Raw genomic sequence first — 18828 nt, forward strand, 5'->3', positions numbered from 1 at the left:
TAAGGACACAGGAAAAGTTCTAGATTTACGAGAAATTTCTGAGGCAGAACCAACAGCAAAGTTAACTGATTGGACATGGGGGCCATTGACAGATCATCAACATGGTTGAAGAAGTTCTGCTCACTTGAAGTTCACAATTTAGTGCATTTGAAGAAAAGTGCTGGCCTAAGCTGATTCAATCCTGATAAACACAGCAGCTCCAGAGCCAAGTGAACCATATAAAGTGTGAAATCTAGTTTTAGGGATGTTTTTCAAATCCAAGCAGAGTATTAGCAGATTTGGCTGACCTAATCAGAAATAGCTGAGAGAGAGAGAGAATTCTCTATCATCACTGTTGGGTAAAATGAGCATGGGTGATAATATAATATGGCGGCCATACTGTGCTACCACCATGCAGAAGCCATCCTTCTCCTAATGTTAATTTATGAACAAAGTACATTCCTTTCCTCTACTTTTTAAACTGTAAACTTAACATGGAATTACTATATTTTAAAAGCCATAATTTCCTTAATCTTTTAAGGATAAAGAAGACAGGGTCTGCTGCATGGCCGTTCTCTAGAAGCACAGCACAACCTCGGTAGCCACTGCATGTCTGATGTCTGTGTGCTCAGGCACCCTTGCAAACATTACTTTATCAATATTGACAGTCTCCCAGGGAGGAAGGAAACACAAAGTATCCAATGTTCCCTTGAACAGTAGGATAGAAGCCTCAGTTCTACTGATGGCAAGATACGTCCCTGACTGTATCATTAACTTGGCCCATTGTGCCAATGAGATAGACACTCAAATCATATAGGCACGAAGAACCTGAATTTGGTACCTTGGTTCTTAGCATGTATCTGAAACTGCACAAAATCATACTGCAAATAGTATTAGCAATGGAAAAATCTACTACTTGGTGGAAAAATAGGGACCCTAGCTATTTACATGTGGATAAATCTACCTTGCTTCTGAATAAATTGCAGTTAGCATAGGTTCACCTCTGACTAAAATGTGAACATGTGTTCTTCCAAGTGTATATGCCTCAACCTTGAACTCATATATATCGTTTTCCGCTTTATTGGCATAATATATTTTTAGGGACATTTCTTTCTCAAGTCACCAATTTTTTTGTTTGTTTGTTTCACAGACTTCCAACTTTGCAAATAACTTCAGCTAGTAATGTGTAAATTTAAAGCTTTTTATGGAAAACCTAACGTGAACATGTACGAGTTCCTATACATAAGTGTAGATCAGTGTGTGTGTGTGTGTGTGTGTGTGTGTGTGTGTGTGTGCTTCCATATAATTTCTTTTCAAATGCTACAGAAAAGAGTAAAAAATAAAAAGGAAAGTATAATTTGGGGGAATTATTTTAAAATAAAATATATAAATTATCTTGGTGATTAAGGGCTCAAGGTTTAGAATCAAACAGATCCAGACTGAAATCCTGGTTGTGATCACCTGTGTGATCTTTAGCAGATTAATTAATCTCTTTGAGCCTCAGTTTCTTCATCTGAAAAATGGGGAAAACAATGCTTACTCTTTGCTTAAATGAAACACTGTCCACAAAGCAACTTGTAGAATGCCTGATCTACTAATGGTAATGATTTTGAAGCACACACTCAATATTTTAAATATCTTAACCATGCTAAACATACAATTAAATTTCTTTTTCAGATACTTGACCTGAGGATGAAGAAAGTAAACATATTGATTTCCTAAAATCAAAAGGCAATGCGGTGAGAAATGTATTAGGTGGAAGGTTGAAAACATTTCAAGAATATGTGGGTTTAATATAGTTTACTTCAATGTACAGGAAATATTACCAAATGAAACAAAACAAAACAAAAACACTTAATTGTTGTTTTAACCATACTACTTCAATGACTAAACAGGACTAAACTTTAGGCCCTGGAACTACCTAGTCGCCCCTAGCATACAGTAGATAATCAATTCTCGCTGAATCAAAACACCCAGAAAGACAAGAATGCAGTAAAACTCTCCTGTGTTCAAAGCAGCAACATATAAAAGAAATATACAAGAACCAGATTCAATGTTGCTGCAGAAGAGCCTTGTTCATTATAGTGTCAAACTCTGCTAAGCCAGGGAAGGGAATTACAGCTATAAACAGATTTATAGCTTCAGACTTTACACCTTTCGTTTTGCATTGAAGATTAAAAGAAACGAAGCAGAAAAGGGGGTCGGTATAAACAGAAATTTAAAATATCAAAACCAGCCCCACTTATTGAGAAGCTACTTTTTACAGCTCTTATTTTCTCGGCATTTTCTGTAGTAAGATGGTAACTATATGTTCTTTTGTGATGTCAGCTTGAGCCTTGAACGAGGGACTATACGTACCCAAGATCGGTCTTAAATCATAAGCAGCTGCCATAAGGAAACGATTAGTGAGGTCTAGCGCTAAAAGAAAATTTAGAAAAACCAAACATTAAAAAAGGACCCTTGAAAGTTAGGCTGATGTAGCTCAATGGACTTAAGGGCTTATAAAACAGCAGGAATCAGGGAAGCTCACTCTGGCTTTCTTTTCTAACACAATACAAATCAAAGACAGCCAAATTACTGCTTCTGCCAATCATAACCAAGAGGTCCCTTCTTTCTAGAATCATTCCTTACATCTAAATATTTTAAAAGATTGCTAAAACTTTTTATTTGTTTAACTTTGCTTTTTTTTTTAAACTTATTTTTAAGAGGTCAAATAAAATGAACTCCATGGTGAAAGACTTGGAATCCTAAACATTCCTTTTGTGGAAAGAAAGTATCAACTTGCTCTCTAAATGCCCATAGTAGCCCCCGTGATTTTACAGCTAATGGTGTAAACTATCCTATAATACTCTTAGTGTCCTCAATATAATTCAAAGGTATTCAGAGGTAACATCCATCTTTAAACCTGGAGTTTAATTTACAATCATTTATTTCTTCATGTTGCCTACTATACTGTCCCCAAATAATTTTTCCCAGACTATTTAAGAAAGCCTGGTTTGAAGGTCACTTTTATTCTTGACTTCACTTGTAGTATCTCATAGAGCAATATTGATTTTGTGCAGGGCAACTGAATACAATCCAGGGATGAGGGTAGGATGTCCCCTTTGAGTCTAACGAGATACACAGGGATGGAAAAAACAACTGTCAGATGAGTCTGGGAGATCCTGAATCTCAGGGTTCCTCTGTGGTTCCTGAGCTGCCTATGTAAATTAGAAGCTCAATCTCCCTCATTCTCAGCTGATGACTAAACAGAGCAAAAGCTTTAATGTAAGCTTCTACAACTACCACACTCTCCATCTCCAGATTTTCTTGTAGCTTCACCTCCTCTCTCCTGGGAGTGAAGGGACTATCATACCTATCCTCCCCACCCTCGCCCTGCTCTTCATTGCTGTTCTCACTTGCCTCTTCAACAAGTTCTCTTGGCTTAATTTCCAAAATATACGAATAGCTCATACAACGCAACAGTAAAAAAAAAAAAACCAATCAAAAAATGGGCAGAAGAAGACCTAAGCAAACATTTCCCCAAAGAAGAAATACAAATGGCCAAGAGGCACATGAAAAGCTGCTCAACATCACTAATTATTAGAGAAATGCAGATCAAAACTACAATGAGGTATCACCTCACACTGGTCAGAACGGCCATCATTGAAAATTCTGCAAATAACAAATGCTGGAGAGGATGTAGAGAAAAGGGAACCCTCCTACACTGTTGGTGGGAATGTAAGTTGGTACAGTCATTATGGAAAACAGTACGGAGGTTCCTCAGAAAACTAAAAATAGAACTACCATAATGATCCAGCAATCCCACTCCTAGGCAAAAATCCAGAAAAAACTCTAATCCAAAAAGATACAAGCACCCCTATGGTCATAGAAGCACTACTCACAATAGTCAAGACATGGAAACAACTTAAATGTCCATCGACAGGTGAATGGACAAAGAAGACATGGTACATATATACAATGGAATACTATTCAGCCATAAAAAAGAACAAAATAATGTCATTTGCAGCAACATGGTTGCAACTAGAGATTATCATACTAAGTCAGAAAGAGAAAGACAAATACCATATGATATCACTTATATGTGGAATCTAAAATATGATACAAATGAACCTGTCTATGAAACAGAAACAGACTTACGGACATAGAGAACAGACTTGTGGTTGCCAACAGGGAGGGGTTTGGGGGAGGGATGGAGTGAGAGTTTGGGGTTAGCAGATGTCAGCTATTATATATCGAATGCATAAACAACAAGGCCCTACTGTATAGCCCAGAGAACTATATTCAGAATCCTATGATAAACCATAATGGAAAAGAAAAAAAAAAATATATATATATAAAAGAATTGTATATATATGTATAACTGAATCGCTTTGCTGTACAGCAGAAATTAATACAACATTGTAAATAAAGTATACTTCAATAAAGAGTAATAAAATAAAACAAAATAAACCCCATTACGGTTCCCTTGGATTCTTCTCCTTGGTCTCCAAACATGTTCATTACCCCTCTCCTAAAGTCAAAGGAAAGAAAAGTTGCCTTTGCCCTCCATTCCCCCATTCTAAGGTCGTGACTTCTTCTTACCATCTCCATTGAACTTCCCTAAGTAATAGACTGGTCACAGAAAGAAAGGAAATTGAACTTGAGGGAAGAGAAAGTAAGTAGCAGGGTAGAAGGCATATTTTTACATTCTAGCTTTGGGAAAAATAAAGTAACATGAGTTGAAATACATATTCATCTTGAGGGCATTTCTTTCCATTAAGAAGAAGAAAGCTGAGCTATGGGAAGGGAAACTGCTGAGCCAGTCACTGGGGCCCTGGAAGGGAGTCACCCTGGGCTAAACTAAAACTAAATAAACCACAGCTTTGAGGAGGGAGGGTTGACAAAGCCCATAAATGTCAAGATAGCCCAGATTTGTTTCTAAACCTTTTGTCTTTTCACTTTACTCCCTTCATCAGCTATCAAATATACTATTTGGCTTTACCTATTACCTGAATTATGTCCTAAATTCTTTCCCAAGCTGCAATCCTGCATTCTCAACTGCTCACCAGATGTCTAAGCCAAGAGAGGCCATCATCAGCTCAAACTCAACATTTTCCAACCAAACTTCTCGGTTTCTACTGCAAGCCAATCATGACACTTCCCTATTTTTGTTTAACACACTGCTACTCCTGCAAGCCTAAAAGCTCAGTGTTACGTTTGATTCAGTAAATAGGATCTATTGACAAGTCCTATATTCATTCTCCTCAAAATCCCTTGAGTATAGCTTTCCATGTTTGTTGCTAGTTCCCTTGTGCCTGAAAAACAAGAATAGTCTATAAGCATCTTTGGTCTTCCTTTACTCTACTTCCTCTTACATTCTTTTGGCAGGCTATGTTTTCTAAAGTGCATTTCTAAACATATCATTCCTCAGCTCAAAAAACATCAATGGCTCATTTGTAATCCACTCTGAGAAAGTTGATATAGGCAATGAGCCTCCATGGATACAAAAGCTATTAGGTGACAGGTTTTGGGAAAGCAGGCCAATACCACTGACCTGCCAATCAACCAAATATTTTATGCCTCTTGGTATGATGAAATAAGAAGCATATTACACCTTTATAAGAGACTCTTTCTGAACATTGAACCAGAACCTAATCAAACCTCTAAATAGAACTTGTAAAAGATATTTACAAGAAAAACAGAAGATAAGAGAATAAGTTCAAAAGCACCGTAAGGAAGTCAGACCAATCCAGAATGTGGGTCATTCTATAAATAGGATGAATGCCCTGAAAAAATTGATGACATGAAAACATAAAAAGAGGAGGAAGATGACTATAGAATAAAAGAGACTGAAGAGTTATAGCAATTAAATTCCAAGTGTGGGCTTTACATCTTGATTCAAACCATCTATAGAGACATTTTTGAGATAATTGGGGAAATTTGAATATGGACTGGGAATGATGATATTTAAAGAGTTATTATTAATTTTATTAGATTCAATAATGAAGTGATGGATATGTTACAGAAAGGTCTTATCAGTTAGAGATTCATATTTCAGTATTTGCAGATGCAATGACATGATATCTAGGTTTTGCTTTTAAATACATCATCAAAAAAACAAAGCAAAACAAAATAAACGAGAGGAAGGGATTCATGAAACAAGATTAGTCTTGGATAATTCTTGAAGCTGGTTGAGGGGTCTAGGGCAGTTTATGACACTATTTTCTCTTCCTTTTAAATAAGCTTGAGAATTCCCCAAAGAAGTAGTTATATAATTAAAAATTTAGTTTAGATCACCCTTCTGATCCCTACCAAATAAAGTGTTAGCTTCTGCTTGTGTCCAAAGTCCTTTATTGTCTCATTTTATTTTATTTATTTATGTTTTTTTTTTAATCTTTATTGGAGTATAATTGCTTTACAATGGCGTGTTAGTCTCTGCTTTATAACAAAGTGAATCAGCTATACATATACATACATCCCCATATCTCCTCCCTCTTGTGTCTCCCTCCCACCCTCTCTATCCCACCCCTCTAGGTGGTCACAAAGCACCAAGCTGATCTCCCTGTGCTATGCAGATGCTTCCCACTAGCTATCCATTTTACGTTTGGTAGTGTATATATGTCCATGCCACTGTCTCACTTCGTCCCAGCTTACCCTTCCCCCTCCCCGTGTCCTCAAGTCCATTCTCTACGTCTGCATCTTTATTCCAAAGTCCTCTATTATCTGCTTCTAACTTTCCTTTTCTGCTTTATCCCCCATGCCACCTCTCCCTCTATTCCCTTAAGGATCCTCTCCGCCAGTCAGCCTTGAACACCAGCTGTTGTCAGAATGCCCTTCACTCTCCTCACTTTCTGTACCTTTGCTTATGCCATTCCTTCTGCTGAATAAACATCATCAGTTATCATTTTGCTTAGAATAATGATAGCACAACTTTCTTGAAACTTCTTACCTGGCAACCTGAGCTATGGAGCTACTTGGAAAAAAAACACAGTAGGAATCTGAGTTTCTGAAACAAACATTAGTCCTTGCAGTAAAAGTCTCATCTTTGCCTCCTCTACAATCCCACTATCATTATTGCCAGTCATTGATGGCTCATCTCAGTGACCTCTCTTCCCTGAGCTTTACCTGACCCTCTTTTGGATATGTTCCTTCCCTAGTTTTGAGCTCCTAAAGCACTTGTAACTCTTTTATAAAACTTGGCTCGTGCTCACTAGGTATAAGACGTATGCTTCATGCTAAACTACCAGGGCCCTTGAGGGCAGGAAGAGATCAATATGTAAGAGAGGGAAATGTAACAAATGCTAACTTTGGAGGCTTTTTTTTTTTTTTTTTTTTTTTTCTGCGGTACGCGGGCTTCTCACCGCCGTGGCCTTTCCCGTCCCGGAGCACAGGCTCCGGACGCGCACCCAGCGGCCATGGCTCACGGGCCCCGCCGCTCCACGGCACGTGGGATCCTCCCAGACCGCGGCACGAACCCGCGTCCCCTGCATCGGCAGGCGGACTCCCAACCACTGCGCCACCAGGGAAGCCCGGAGGCTTTAATATATACAAACATAGGACCTTTGGCAGGTCACTTAACCTCTCTGAGCCTCAGTTTCTGCATCTGTAAGATGGAACAAACAATAGTTAGCTCATATGGGAGTAGTAGGAAGTAATTAAAAGAACATATGGTCTTCTGTAAATAGTATTTCCCTTCCCCTCCTCTCTTACTAATTCAAATGTGTAGTTTTGTACCTTATACATGGTAAGTATCCAATAAATATATTAGCAGGTTTCTTGCAACAGAGGTTTCTAACAGGACATCAGGGCCAAAAGTAATATTCTCTGAATAGCCTGTTGACAATCAGAAAGTCACAGATAACTGTATGTCCAACACGCTTCCAATGAATGCTTATGAGGATATGTTTGACTTCAGCTAGAAATTGTGCCTTTCAAGGTCACTACCATTTCTCATTTGTGGACTCATGACTAGTTCCAGAAGAGTTAACAGCAAAAGGAATAAACAACTTTGCACAGTCTCTTCAAGACGAAATGAACTCTGTTCAATGAAAGATTTTTTTTTTCTCACATCTCAAACATGGGCAGATAGGTTTGGCTGTCTTCTCCCTCCTGCCTGGGACTCCAAGCTTTTAGAAAGAGTATATATTTTCTCTCTCCCCACATTTTCAATACTGAGTCACTTCAGCCATTGTTTAAACTAGGTTTAAATGAGGTCTATCCAAAAGAAAGAAGATAGAATAAAATGTTTCTGGAGCTATCTTTCTACCTATTATCTAATACCATTCTTCCATTGTAATCTCTACATGATCCAAAGAATATATTTTGTATGAAAAATATCATATCAATTGAAATATGACTGGAGATATTTAGAGAGAAAATAACTTTAGCCTATTAAGAATTCTCATAGGATATCAAAATTATCAAAGAAATCCATAAAAACGTATGTGAGAAATTACATGTGCATATATAATAAACTTGAGAAAATTTATAAATTAAAATTTTTAAAGTTTGAAACACTTCAAACTGAATTACTTTTAATTCACTGAAGAAAATATTTCTTTTTTTTAAAAACCTTTTATTGTAGTTAAGTTACAATATTATATTAGTTTCAGGTGTACAACATATCAATTTGATATGTTTATAGATTATAGTTCATTTAAAGTTATTACAAAATAATGGCTATAGAGAAATAAAGGTTTGTAGTTTAAGCCACCCAGTCTATGGCGTTTCGCTGTAGCATCCTGAGCTAAGACACACACGTACTGATGAGTTCTGTGCTGAGCTCTCAAGGGGGACTCTCTGCGGACCTGCTGAGCTCTCTCCACGTGGCTCTTTGTTCTCTCATCTGCCCCACAAATTCCAGCTGCCTTGACCTCTTCAAGGGTCAGAGTCCACTCTGTTTAGGTGCTCCTTGCTGTGCTACAGCTGAGAAATTCTCTCCAGACAGTAGGTTTGGGTAATCTTAGGGTTCACCTTGTTTGTTTTCCTTCTCTGTGCTGCCTGTTGTCCAATGCCTTAACACTGTTGTTTTACATATTTTTTTCTAGGAGCAGAAGTCTTACAGTATGTTAGTAAACTAAGTTTATACTGTAGATTCAATGTTCCAATATCTAGTAGGGAAAGTCTTGCCTCATTTTTCTTTTTATTTCAAAACATTCTTGGCCACTTGGCTCCCTTACTCTTTCATATGAATTGTATAGCCAGCTTACTAAATTCCTTTAAAAAGTCCTCTTGGGTTTTAGATTTGGATTGAATTAAATTTACATAGTATTATGAGATACAACTGATATTCTTACATTTGCATATGCCTTGCCCTTGGATGGGGAAAATTAATATCATAAAATACTATGAAGAACAATATTTCTAACTAAAACTTTTCGATACCTTTAGAAAGAATTAGACACATAAATGTTTGTTTTAGATACAGAATATATACAATAAGTATATCTAACAGGGATAATCATTTTTCATGAATTTCTTAATTTTAAGGTTAAACTACTTATCCTAAACCTCTATCTTTTGAGGCCATTATTCTGTTGGATGTTTATCCAGAAGAAGTATCACTATAAGGGTAATATATCTTCATGGCTCTGTCTCAGTGTGAATGCTTATGTGAGAAGGTATGTATGTAGGTGTTTAGATTTAATAATAACACTTATATGTGCCATACCCTGTTCCAAGTGCTTCATTAAATCATGTATTAAGTCAAACCAACCATCCTTATTTTACATTGAAAAACTGAAGGAAAAAAATAACTTGCCCAAAGTCAGGCAGCTTGTAAGTTGCAGACCAGGCTGTAAACCCAGGTGTCTGTCCATGGAGCCCATCTCCTTAACCTTATCCAATGTATTCCATATGCTCCTTTTAAAGTGGATTGTTGGGACTTCCCTGGTGTTTCAGTGGTTAAGAATCCGCCTTCCAGTGCAGGGGACGTGGGTTCGATCCCTGGTTGGGGAACTAAGATTCCCATATGCCGCAGGGCAACTAAGCCTGAGCATCACAACTAGAGAAGCCCAGGTGCCGCAATGAAGACCCAGCCAGCCAAAATAAAAAGAAATAAAACTTAAAAAGTGGACTGTTAAAGCTGATATTTTCGGTTCTTTCAGTCATTTCATCATCAAATGAATATAAAATTTTAGCTTTAAATCTAAATTATTAAATATATACATTTATTCAACAAAACATTATTGTGCTTTTTCTATATATCAACACTGTATTAAAAATTGAGATATAAAAATGAGTAAGTTTGGGGAATGATAACAGCTTCTATATATGTAAATCAGTGTCAGATTAATTATTCATGAAAGGCTTTGTGTTACTCACCTTTATTCAGATAGAATTAAAAGGAATATATTTGGTAGAGAACAAAGCATAAAGTTGGCAAGAGAAGTTCTTCAATTAATTTCAGTAGGAAAGAATTCTAAGGTAAAATTAAACTTTGGGATAATGTTACACCAATTCAATACACAAATGACCATGTTAAAATAAAGAGATATGGTTATAGTAAAATAAATAAGCTGTTGTATTGTATGTACTCTTAATGGTATAAGCTATTTGGAGTACAATGGAGCCTTTCATATCATGTTAACCATTTACTTAATAAAATATCACAAAAACTAAAACATTAAGACTTTTATAATCATTCTCTTTATCATATAACCACCACATAAAGTACAGATAATGGGGCATGATAATACTTTATCAGGTCTAACATGATTTATCCAGAATAGACTATATTACTAATTTAATATGACAGTTCTATTACGTAGTGAGTAAAATAAAAACTCTCTGTACACACACACACACACACACGAGCACACGAACATGCACACGCACACGCACGCACGCATGCATGCATGTAGTCACAGACACATGCATTTCAAATTTCTTGGAGAATGTATATGTCCTCCCCCTGCTCCCAAGTCAGGTTATATGGATCTGACAAAGGCTGGAACACAAACATGAAATATGGGAATTGCTAAAGTGTTAGGTTAGAAGGAGCGTAATATATAATTAAAAACAGATGAATGGAAAGCTAAATACTGTCCCTAAATATAGTATTTTTTTTTCAGGAATAATTCCTTACAAGGCACACACAGCTTTATTTTGTAAATTTTAGTAAAACGCTGTGAAATGGCAATGACAATATCAGAACAACAACAACAACGACAAGTAAAAAGGGATTTGGGGAAAAAAGGCAAAGTGACATCTTCCATTTCTTTTCAAGTGCATCTGAACAAGTACAAATGGGAGGCACACGCCTCCATGTGCAGTTGTCTGGTGGTATTTGCTTGTGGTTTTCTCTTGCATTTTTTTCTCACTGAGTAATACAGAATTACACCATGCAAGCAACTTTAGTCCTCCAAATTCCTAAGGGAACTATATCTCCTTTACGTTCACATGCAACTCCAAAGGGGAGTTATGAGGAGGGCTTTAAAATTCTAAAAATTTTATGCAGAAGAAGTGCCCTTGGTATAGAAGGAGTACCAATCATTAATATAATGGTTTCACTATTGAATATACTGATGGAGTCATTTGGGGTGAAGAGAAGGCTAATATATTTTATAAAGTGTGCAAGATAGAATCCTGAGCAGGTTTTTTTTAAAAAACGACTAGTTCCTACAATTTGTATTAAATTATTAGTGGGAGAATATTATTGCTTAAGTAATGTGGTGTTACAACCACCATGAACTACTTTCTATAGCTGTCTTGATTGTTAAAAATCAAATCCAAGCTTTGAACTCTACAGATAAATTATTACAAAATAAAGTAATACATCATAAGTATAGTCCTGGGCTAATGCTATTTGTTTATTTTCACCAAAGATTAAATATCAACATGAATAAACCACTAACATGAAAGGAAACAAAGGCATCCAAACCCTCCAAACCATGTGGGTGTGAGATATTAACATTAATACCTGTTCAGAAAAATCTCAGAACTAAGAAACCTCAGGGCAGTTTTACATGGTATTATTGATGACTCATGGTATTATTGACTGGGCATTTAGAATTATGAAAAGCTGATAGTTTTCTCTCCTCCTCAGCTTCCTTTTCCTTAATCTCTTGTATATACCATTTGAAACTCAATAAGATTTCTTGAACTTCTACTACATACAAGGAACTAAGGTGTTGTGGAGGATAGTAAAGATTGAAGAAAGCATAGATCCCACTCTTGAAGATCATAAAAGCTAGTAATAAAGAGAGAAAAGATGTTTATAAATAACTATGATACAATAGAAAGAGGAAAAGGGAGGGAGGGAATTAATGTTTACTGAGTGCCTGTCACGTACTAAACTGTGTTAGAAGTTATACGTGTGTTATTTCAATCCTCACACCCTTTGTTGGGATAAGACATGATCATCTCTGCTTTATAGATGGGGGAAATGAGACTCAGAGTGATTGAGTAACTTGCCCAAGATCACAGAGCTTCTAAGTGGAAGAGCCAGGGTTTGACTTATGAGCTGTCTGGCTTTGCTGTCTATGCCCCTCTGTTTTAAGTGTAAAGTAATATAAAAAGGTGTACAGATAAAATGCTGTGGGGATTCAGCAAAAGGAAGAAATTACATTCAGCTAAGGTAGAGTAATGACATCTTGATGGAAGAAGTAACATGTAAGTATGAAGGGTTATCATATTTGGATGTGTGGAAACTAAGTGTATCTAGGGGCTAGGAGAGAAGCAGTTCTGGAGAAAAGACTGGTTTAAGAAAAGACAAATGAAGGAAAACATATTTGAAGAGAAAAAAGTAAATGTTTTGATTCAGTTTGGATGAAGCATTGTGCAAACTGACATCCAGAAAGAAATTTAATGAAAAATTAGTGGGAGATAGTGCTGGAAAAACAGGACAAATCAAAGGATTTGAATGTCAGGTAAGGAACTAAATGGTAGTCATATTGAGATTCAAAGTTTGGGAGTCAGAAGAATGACATAATCAGAACCGTGATAGAAAAAGACATACATAGGTTGATATTGGTTGATGCTACACTCAGTCCCAACCCTTGATGTCTCCACTATACAGACAGGAAAAAGCTAAATGTTCACTTTCTTGACTCAGCTTCCTTGCAGCAGTGACTGGCCAGGCAACAGGCATGTGTTCACAGTGGGCAGAATGGCAATGGAGAAGTCATGGTCAAGAGAAATAGAAATGGAGAGTCCCTGTTAGGTAGGCAGTGAGCTAGAGGCAGCTAACTGTTCGGTCAGCCATTAACAAGGCTGCACAGAGCATGCGCACCATGACTGTAATACCCGGCAGTAGAGAGGAAAGGAAAAGGAGGACCTGGGATGAAGACTGTTCCGGAGAAAGGGAGTGTAGGCATGAGGAACCAGGAAAGGACTCAGTCATCAGAAGAGGGGTGCCTAGATCTGGGCAGAAACCCAATTATTAGAACAAAGGCACGGCACCAGGACTACACTTAGAGCAATGGTATTGATGCAGGTATTCCACCTGCATGTTGGAAAAAGGCCTCCTTAAATGCCTCATGTCCAAGGTCCCAAGGAAACCTGGGGATTAACCAGATGTACAGACACAGAGCAGGTCTTGCACGTGTGGTTAAAGTCATCCTTGGAATGGTGGGTCTGCAGAATTGACAGAACTTTGACACTCTACTTGACTAAAAGAACAGAGACTGAGTCTGTCTTGTTCACAATTTCACAGCCTTACCATTTGTGCCTTGTACCTAATAGAGGCAAAATAGATACCTGAGTTATTGAAATTAATTATGTTATTATGAATTTATGAAAAAAATATCAGGGTGACTTTCATGTCAATAGATTAATTTTGCTCCACCCCCTGAATAATTCCCATTACCTCTAGGTTGAAATACAAATGTTCATCTGGTTTTTTTTCTAATTTCTTTCCCTTCTTTCTTCCCTTCCTTACTCTCTGTTGCCATTTGTTCTTTTTTCTCTTTCTACCCAATCATTTTTTCAAGACTCTGTGACATTATTTACTCTAACCCGTCCCTTTTCCTCTCCAAGAATTTGATTTCCTCTGATTCAGTGGGTTCACAGCAATATTCTCCCCATTCATTCCCCCGCCTCTTTTCCCATCTTAACCACAGCTGCTAGAACTGCCTTTTTTTCTTTCTAATATCCTTTCACCATCTCATTTCCCTCGTCAAGAACCATTTTCTCACCCATTTCGGTAAACGCATAGATTTACCTCCCTTGCTTAGGGCCTATTTTCGTATTCAATTTCATATTGTCACTGTCAACAGTGTTCACTGCTATTCAGCTTTCTAGTCTTCGCAATTTTTTAGCAATTTAAGCTAAGTCCAGCCAAGCTGTCTTCAATTTTAGGAAGATGATCAGAACTCCTTGATTATAAGACATATTATTCCCTTTTTCCCACTGGTCTGCAAAATAAACCCCTATTAATCTGGAAGTCCGTACTAAATAATGTGTGATATCGAAGAAGCAGAATTGAGTTTCACTGTCTAAGAGTTTTGCATCATATAACAATGTGAATAAGATGAGGTGGTGATGTTCAACCTACGCAAGAAAACACTCACTGACATAAACATTTGCATACGAATAACAAGCAGAACAAAGTTAACCAATCATCTAGTACTAAATGAGAACTTCATTAAGAATTCTCTAGTTTAAAATCTAAAATTGGAAGTTTCTTCTGAAAAATACTATAATGATGTAGGGATAAGAGGTAGGTCAGACTTTTCCTTGGGGACATAGCAACAAAACTGCCTATTTTTCATGGCATAGAAAGACAGTGTGAGGGTATCTCTTGTCTTCTCATTTCCCCTCATACCTATCCTTCCTGAATCCATTGCTTTCCTTTTGCTGTGACACGAGGAAGGCACTTTGGAAGAAATGATCATGTGACTTGAGTGTCCACTAAAAGCAAAATTGTAGCCAAAATGAAGGAAAACCAGAGCAGATCACCTTTTGAAAATGCCAGTCCTATCCTCCTTCAAAATTTCCAAAATTTTCAAGCATAGGCAGTTAGGTAGACTGTTTTTCTGAAGAGCCATAGTAAATATAAGACTTGCGGGCTTCCCTGGTGGCGCAGTGGTTGAGAGTCTGCCTGCCGATGCAGGGCACACGGGTTCGTGCCCCGGTCCGGGAGGATCCCACATGCCGCGGAGCGGCTGGGCCCGTGAGCCATGGCTGCTGAGCCTGTGCGTCCAGAGCCTGTGCTCCACAACGGGGGAGGCCACAGCAGTGAGAGGCCCACGTACCGCAAAAAAAAAAAAAAAAGTCTTGCTGTGAAGGTATTCCGAAGTGCCATGATGTACTTTCAAATCTTAGCTACAGTGATCCATCCATAGGTGTTCCTGGTTCTGACCATTCTTGGCTTCCTGCGCTGGTTTATCATCTTTCTTCTGCTCATTCACTGTGGCTGTGTAGTCAAGATTTATTATGACCATGTTCTTCCTTTTACAGTTATCCTCTTTAAAGTCTCATTCCTTAATATGCTTTTAATGCTGTTTTTTGTCCAGTTTTCCGTCTTTATATCCATTTCTGAGTTTTCCATTCTGTTTTGTCTATAGGACACTTACACTTGGATGTTGTAGCAGATGTAGGTGCCAACACACACCACTGCCTCCCTCCAAGACGGTGCTAGAATAAAGGTCCCGTATGTTCCTACTGCTTTCTGCATTCCTCGAGTAGCTGGAGTGCGCTGTACCTTCTGGGGCAGGCCAGAAGTGCCAGGGAGTTAACACCCAGGCACGACTCTTACCAATGAAGGACGGGAGATCAGTGCATAAATGCATCAATTTCCCTACCCTCAGTAAGGAGATTCTGAGGCAAGCTCTACACTGTCTCTCCCAGGTTCCTCATATGTTTTATATATGAGTATATTTTATATATATATGTATTCTTATAGGTTCACACACACAGATATATATAGATATGTATATATACAGAATAAGAAGGGATTAAAAATACATATCTCTGAGATCTAGATCTAGGATAATAATACTTTCAGGGCTATTGTAGCATTAAATAAAATAAAGCATGCAAAGCCCCTTTTACGTTGTCTTCATCTCATTGTAATGTAGCAGTTTCAAATTTAGGGAATAAACTACAACTTTCTTTTGTGGGTTTTTTTCCCTCCAATAATTAGCTTGAGATAACTTAGAATATAAGAGTGAAAATTATAAATAGAGTATTCTCTGATGTGAATATAAATTAATTACTTTTCAAGATATTTCTCAAGAGTAGTGTGAAAAGGACTGTTCTCCTGAAGGCATTTTTGTTTATTTCGTTGGACATCCTTAAATTCAGAGCTCATAAAAACTATAAATAATATTATCATGGTCTAGTATGAGAATTCACACACGATAGACAATTTATGATATTGATTAACAAAGATATCATGAAAATCATTTATTTACGAAACAATCTAGGACAGAAATAACATTCAGCATATCGAGGGGAAAGAGATGTAAAGGGAACTCAATAAATAACTATGTTATTTACAGGTATTATAGTGTTAAAGGTGAAACATTAATAATGGCATTTCCTTCTCTCTAGATTCCTACTGACTACAATAAGTGAGATTGTTGTTTTTTACTGACTCTTCATTTCTGACAACTCCCTTGTTTTGTACTTTCATCTTTTTACACAATCCTCCCCTCCCTAATATTTCCTCATTTTCTTCATTATGATTTAGGGCCGAAAGACTGTCTGTTGAGTGCATTCACATTTAATTATAAACCATATCTTCAGCAGTTAGTTTATATTGAAATGTAGAACGAATTCAACATCTGTCTATAATGAATCAAAAGTAGCTGGTAGGATCACAATCTAAATAATCAGTCTGTGTGTATCTACAACATTAATAGTAATGATTAATCAGTACTTCACGCAAACAAGTTCATACCCGACATCTACTACGAAATCATTTTATCTTACATGAAAGTCCTGTGGCACTGTCTCAGATCAGTTAAGAGTTTTGCTTTGTATGACAGTACATTGTTAAACTTGCCATCTGGTCCAACAGCTGATGTGGCTCATACAACCCTTAAGAGGCCCTGAAGCTTTACTCCTGGGAGATATTTGGTCTACTGTGTGGTGTCATGATTACTGGTTCATAACTTTTTTATATCCTTTGAAAAGAATTGCAGAAAAACCTCCACGCTGGGAATATCCTAATTGAAATTGATTTGTTAGAAGAAAAAGAGTTCACTTACCTCAGGACCAGGCTGACCCTGAAATTGAAAAGAAGAAAAAAAGAAAAAGAATTACAAAATTGTTTCTTAAGTGAATAGTTTCGGTACCAAAATTTAAACTAGTTCTGAATATCTTTTCAAAATATTTCTGAAGATAATACCTAACTACTGACAAATCTCATTTGTGATTTTAAAAAAAGTTATGTCATATCTTAATATTTTCACTCTATGCTATTTATCTAAAATCTTGATATTATGGTCGTTTTGTGTAATTCCAAAATGACTCAAGAGTTTTAGTATGCTCTAGAATTAAAATAGAGAAAGAGAAGGCAAAAGGTGAAATACATTTCACATTATAATAATGAGTGGGTTACATAAAGGGAAGGTCTTCTAGCACAGACTATTTTTATGAGCTGCATATTCAGAGATGGCACAAAGTGAAGAAAAAAGAGGCAGATATTTTAGTTTTAGAATTCACTGACACTTTAAATTTCTCATTGTTTCAATAATATTTTACATCAATTAAAAAAAATAAACATCTATCTTTTGCTCTGCATAACCTAGCCTAAGGGCATTTTTAAACAGATATGAGAGGTCTTTGGCTCAATTAAAGTGCATCATAGCTCCTCATACAATCAATAGATTATGTAACCTCTGGTCAATCGGATTTACTTTGAATGTTACTTTTTTGTTGCTTAAGCTGATAAAAATTTCCAAGCAGCATAACTGCAAATGCTTTTCACTAAAGGAAAATCACCTGTGAATAAAAGTATTGATTACATATCACCTTCTTAAAATCTGCAGCTGGGTTTTGTGTAAGATGAGATGAAAGAAAAAGTTCACACCGAGTTAGGGAATCTTAAAAAATAAATGATGTATAATCTCATTCTATCAGCTGTATGCCACTGGGTATTACACAAAAAAGCACGGACCTAATCCAACTCCCAGAGAAGACTCTCTTTCTCTCTCAGTCCCTCTCCAGGCTTGGAATTTCTCTAGGTACTTGCCTTCTTACTCACTGGGGATAAAACAGATGATTTCCAAGAGCTTTGTCTGAAAATGTGGTTGGCTAGATTTTATCTAATCAAACCAGGAAGGGGAGCTACACCAAGTTACTGTGGATACTACTCACCCCACTCCTGACTCTTTAGTGATGGAGAGGGAGAAAGAAAATACCATTCATTCACTCCTTACTGAGTCCCAGGCAACTCTGGATATGTTACTCCATTTATTCCTTATAACTGCCTTGCATTTTATAAATGAAGAAACTGAAGCTCATAGAAATAAGCTAAAAATCACACAGCCTGTAGTTGGAAAAGCCAGAATTTAAACCCAAAGCTGATTCCAAAGTTCATACCAGGCCATTTTGCCTTTCACTCTGGAAGTTTAAACTCACAGCTATATGCAGACTTGCTCAGATCAACAGCGGTCCCAGGGCACTCTTGGCGTGAGTGGATACTAAACTTCCCAGCCACTCCTGGGCTGCCACAGTGTGAATCTCTGCTTCCAGATGCAGACCTAGGACCAGCAGGCACCCAGCCTCTCAACTGACACCTGTACAGAAACCAGGCCAGCAAAGCTTCTTGAGGGGGCTTCCCTGGTGGTGCAGTGGTTAAGAATCCGCCTGCCAATGAAGGGGACACAGGTTTCAAGCCCTGGTCCGGGAAGATCCCACATGCTGCAGAGCAACTAAGCCCGTGCACCACAACTACTGAGCCTGCGCTCTAGAGCCCAT

General features: G+C 37.4%; 1 protein-coding gene across 1 annotated transcript in view; it reads right to left on the reverse strand.

Moving 5' to 3' along the window:
* The window catches only part of COL25A1 (collagen type XXV alpha 1 chain), a 452646-nt gene that overhangs the window by 148977 nt on the left and 284841 nt on the right, over window positions 1-18828 (reverse strand). Inside the window, exon 5 of the mRNA XM_029234563.1 lies at window positions 17115-17132. Within this exon, the coding sequence (XP_029090396.1) occupies window positions 17115-17132 (18 nt within the window). The remainder of the gene's footprint in view (window positions 1-17114; window positions 17133-18828) is intronic.

The sequence above is a fragment of the Monodon monoceros genome, unplaced genomic scaffold (assembly GCF_005190385.1).
Source record: "Monodon monoceros isolate NGI ecotype Baffin Bay Population unplaced genomic scaffold, NGI_Narwhal_1 Super_Scaffold_20, whole genome shotgun sequence".
NCBI classification, from domain to species: domain Eukaryota; kingdom Metazoa; phylum Chordata; class Mammalia; order Artiodactyla; family Monodontidae; genus Monodon; species Monodon monoceros.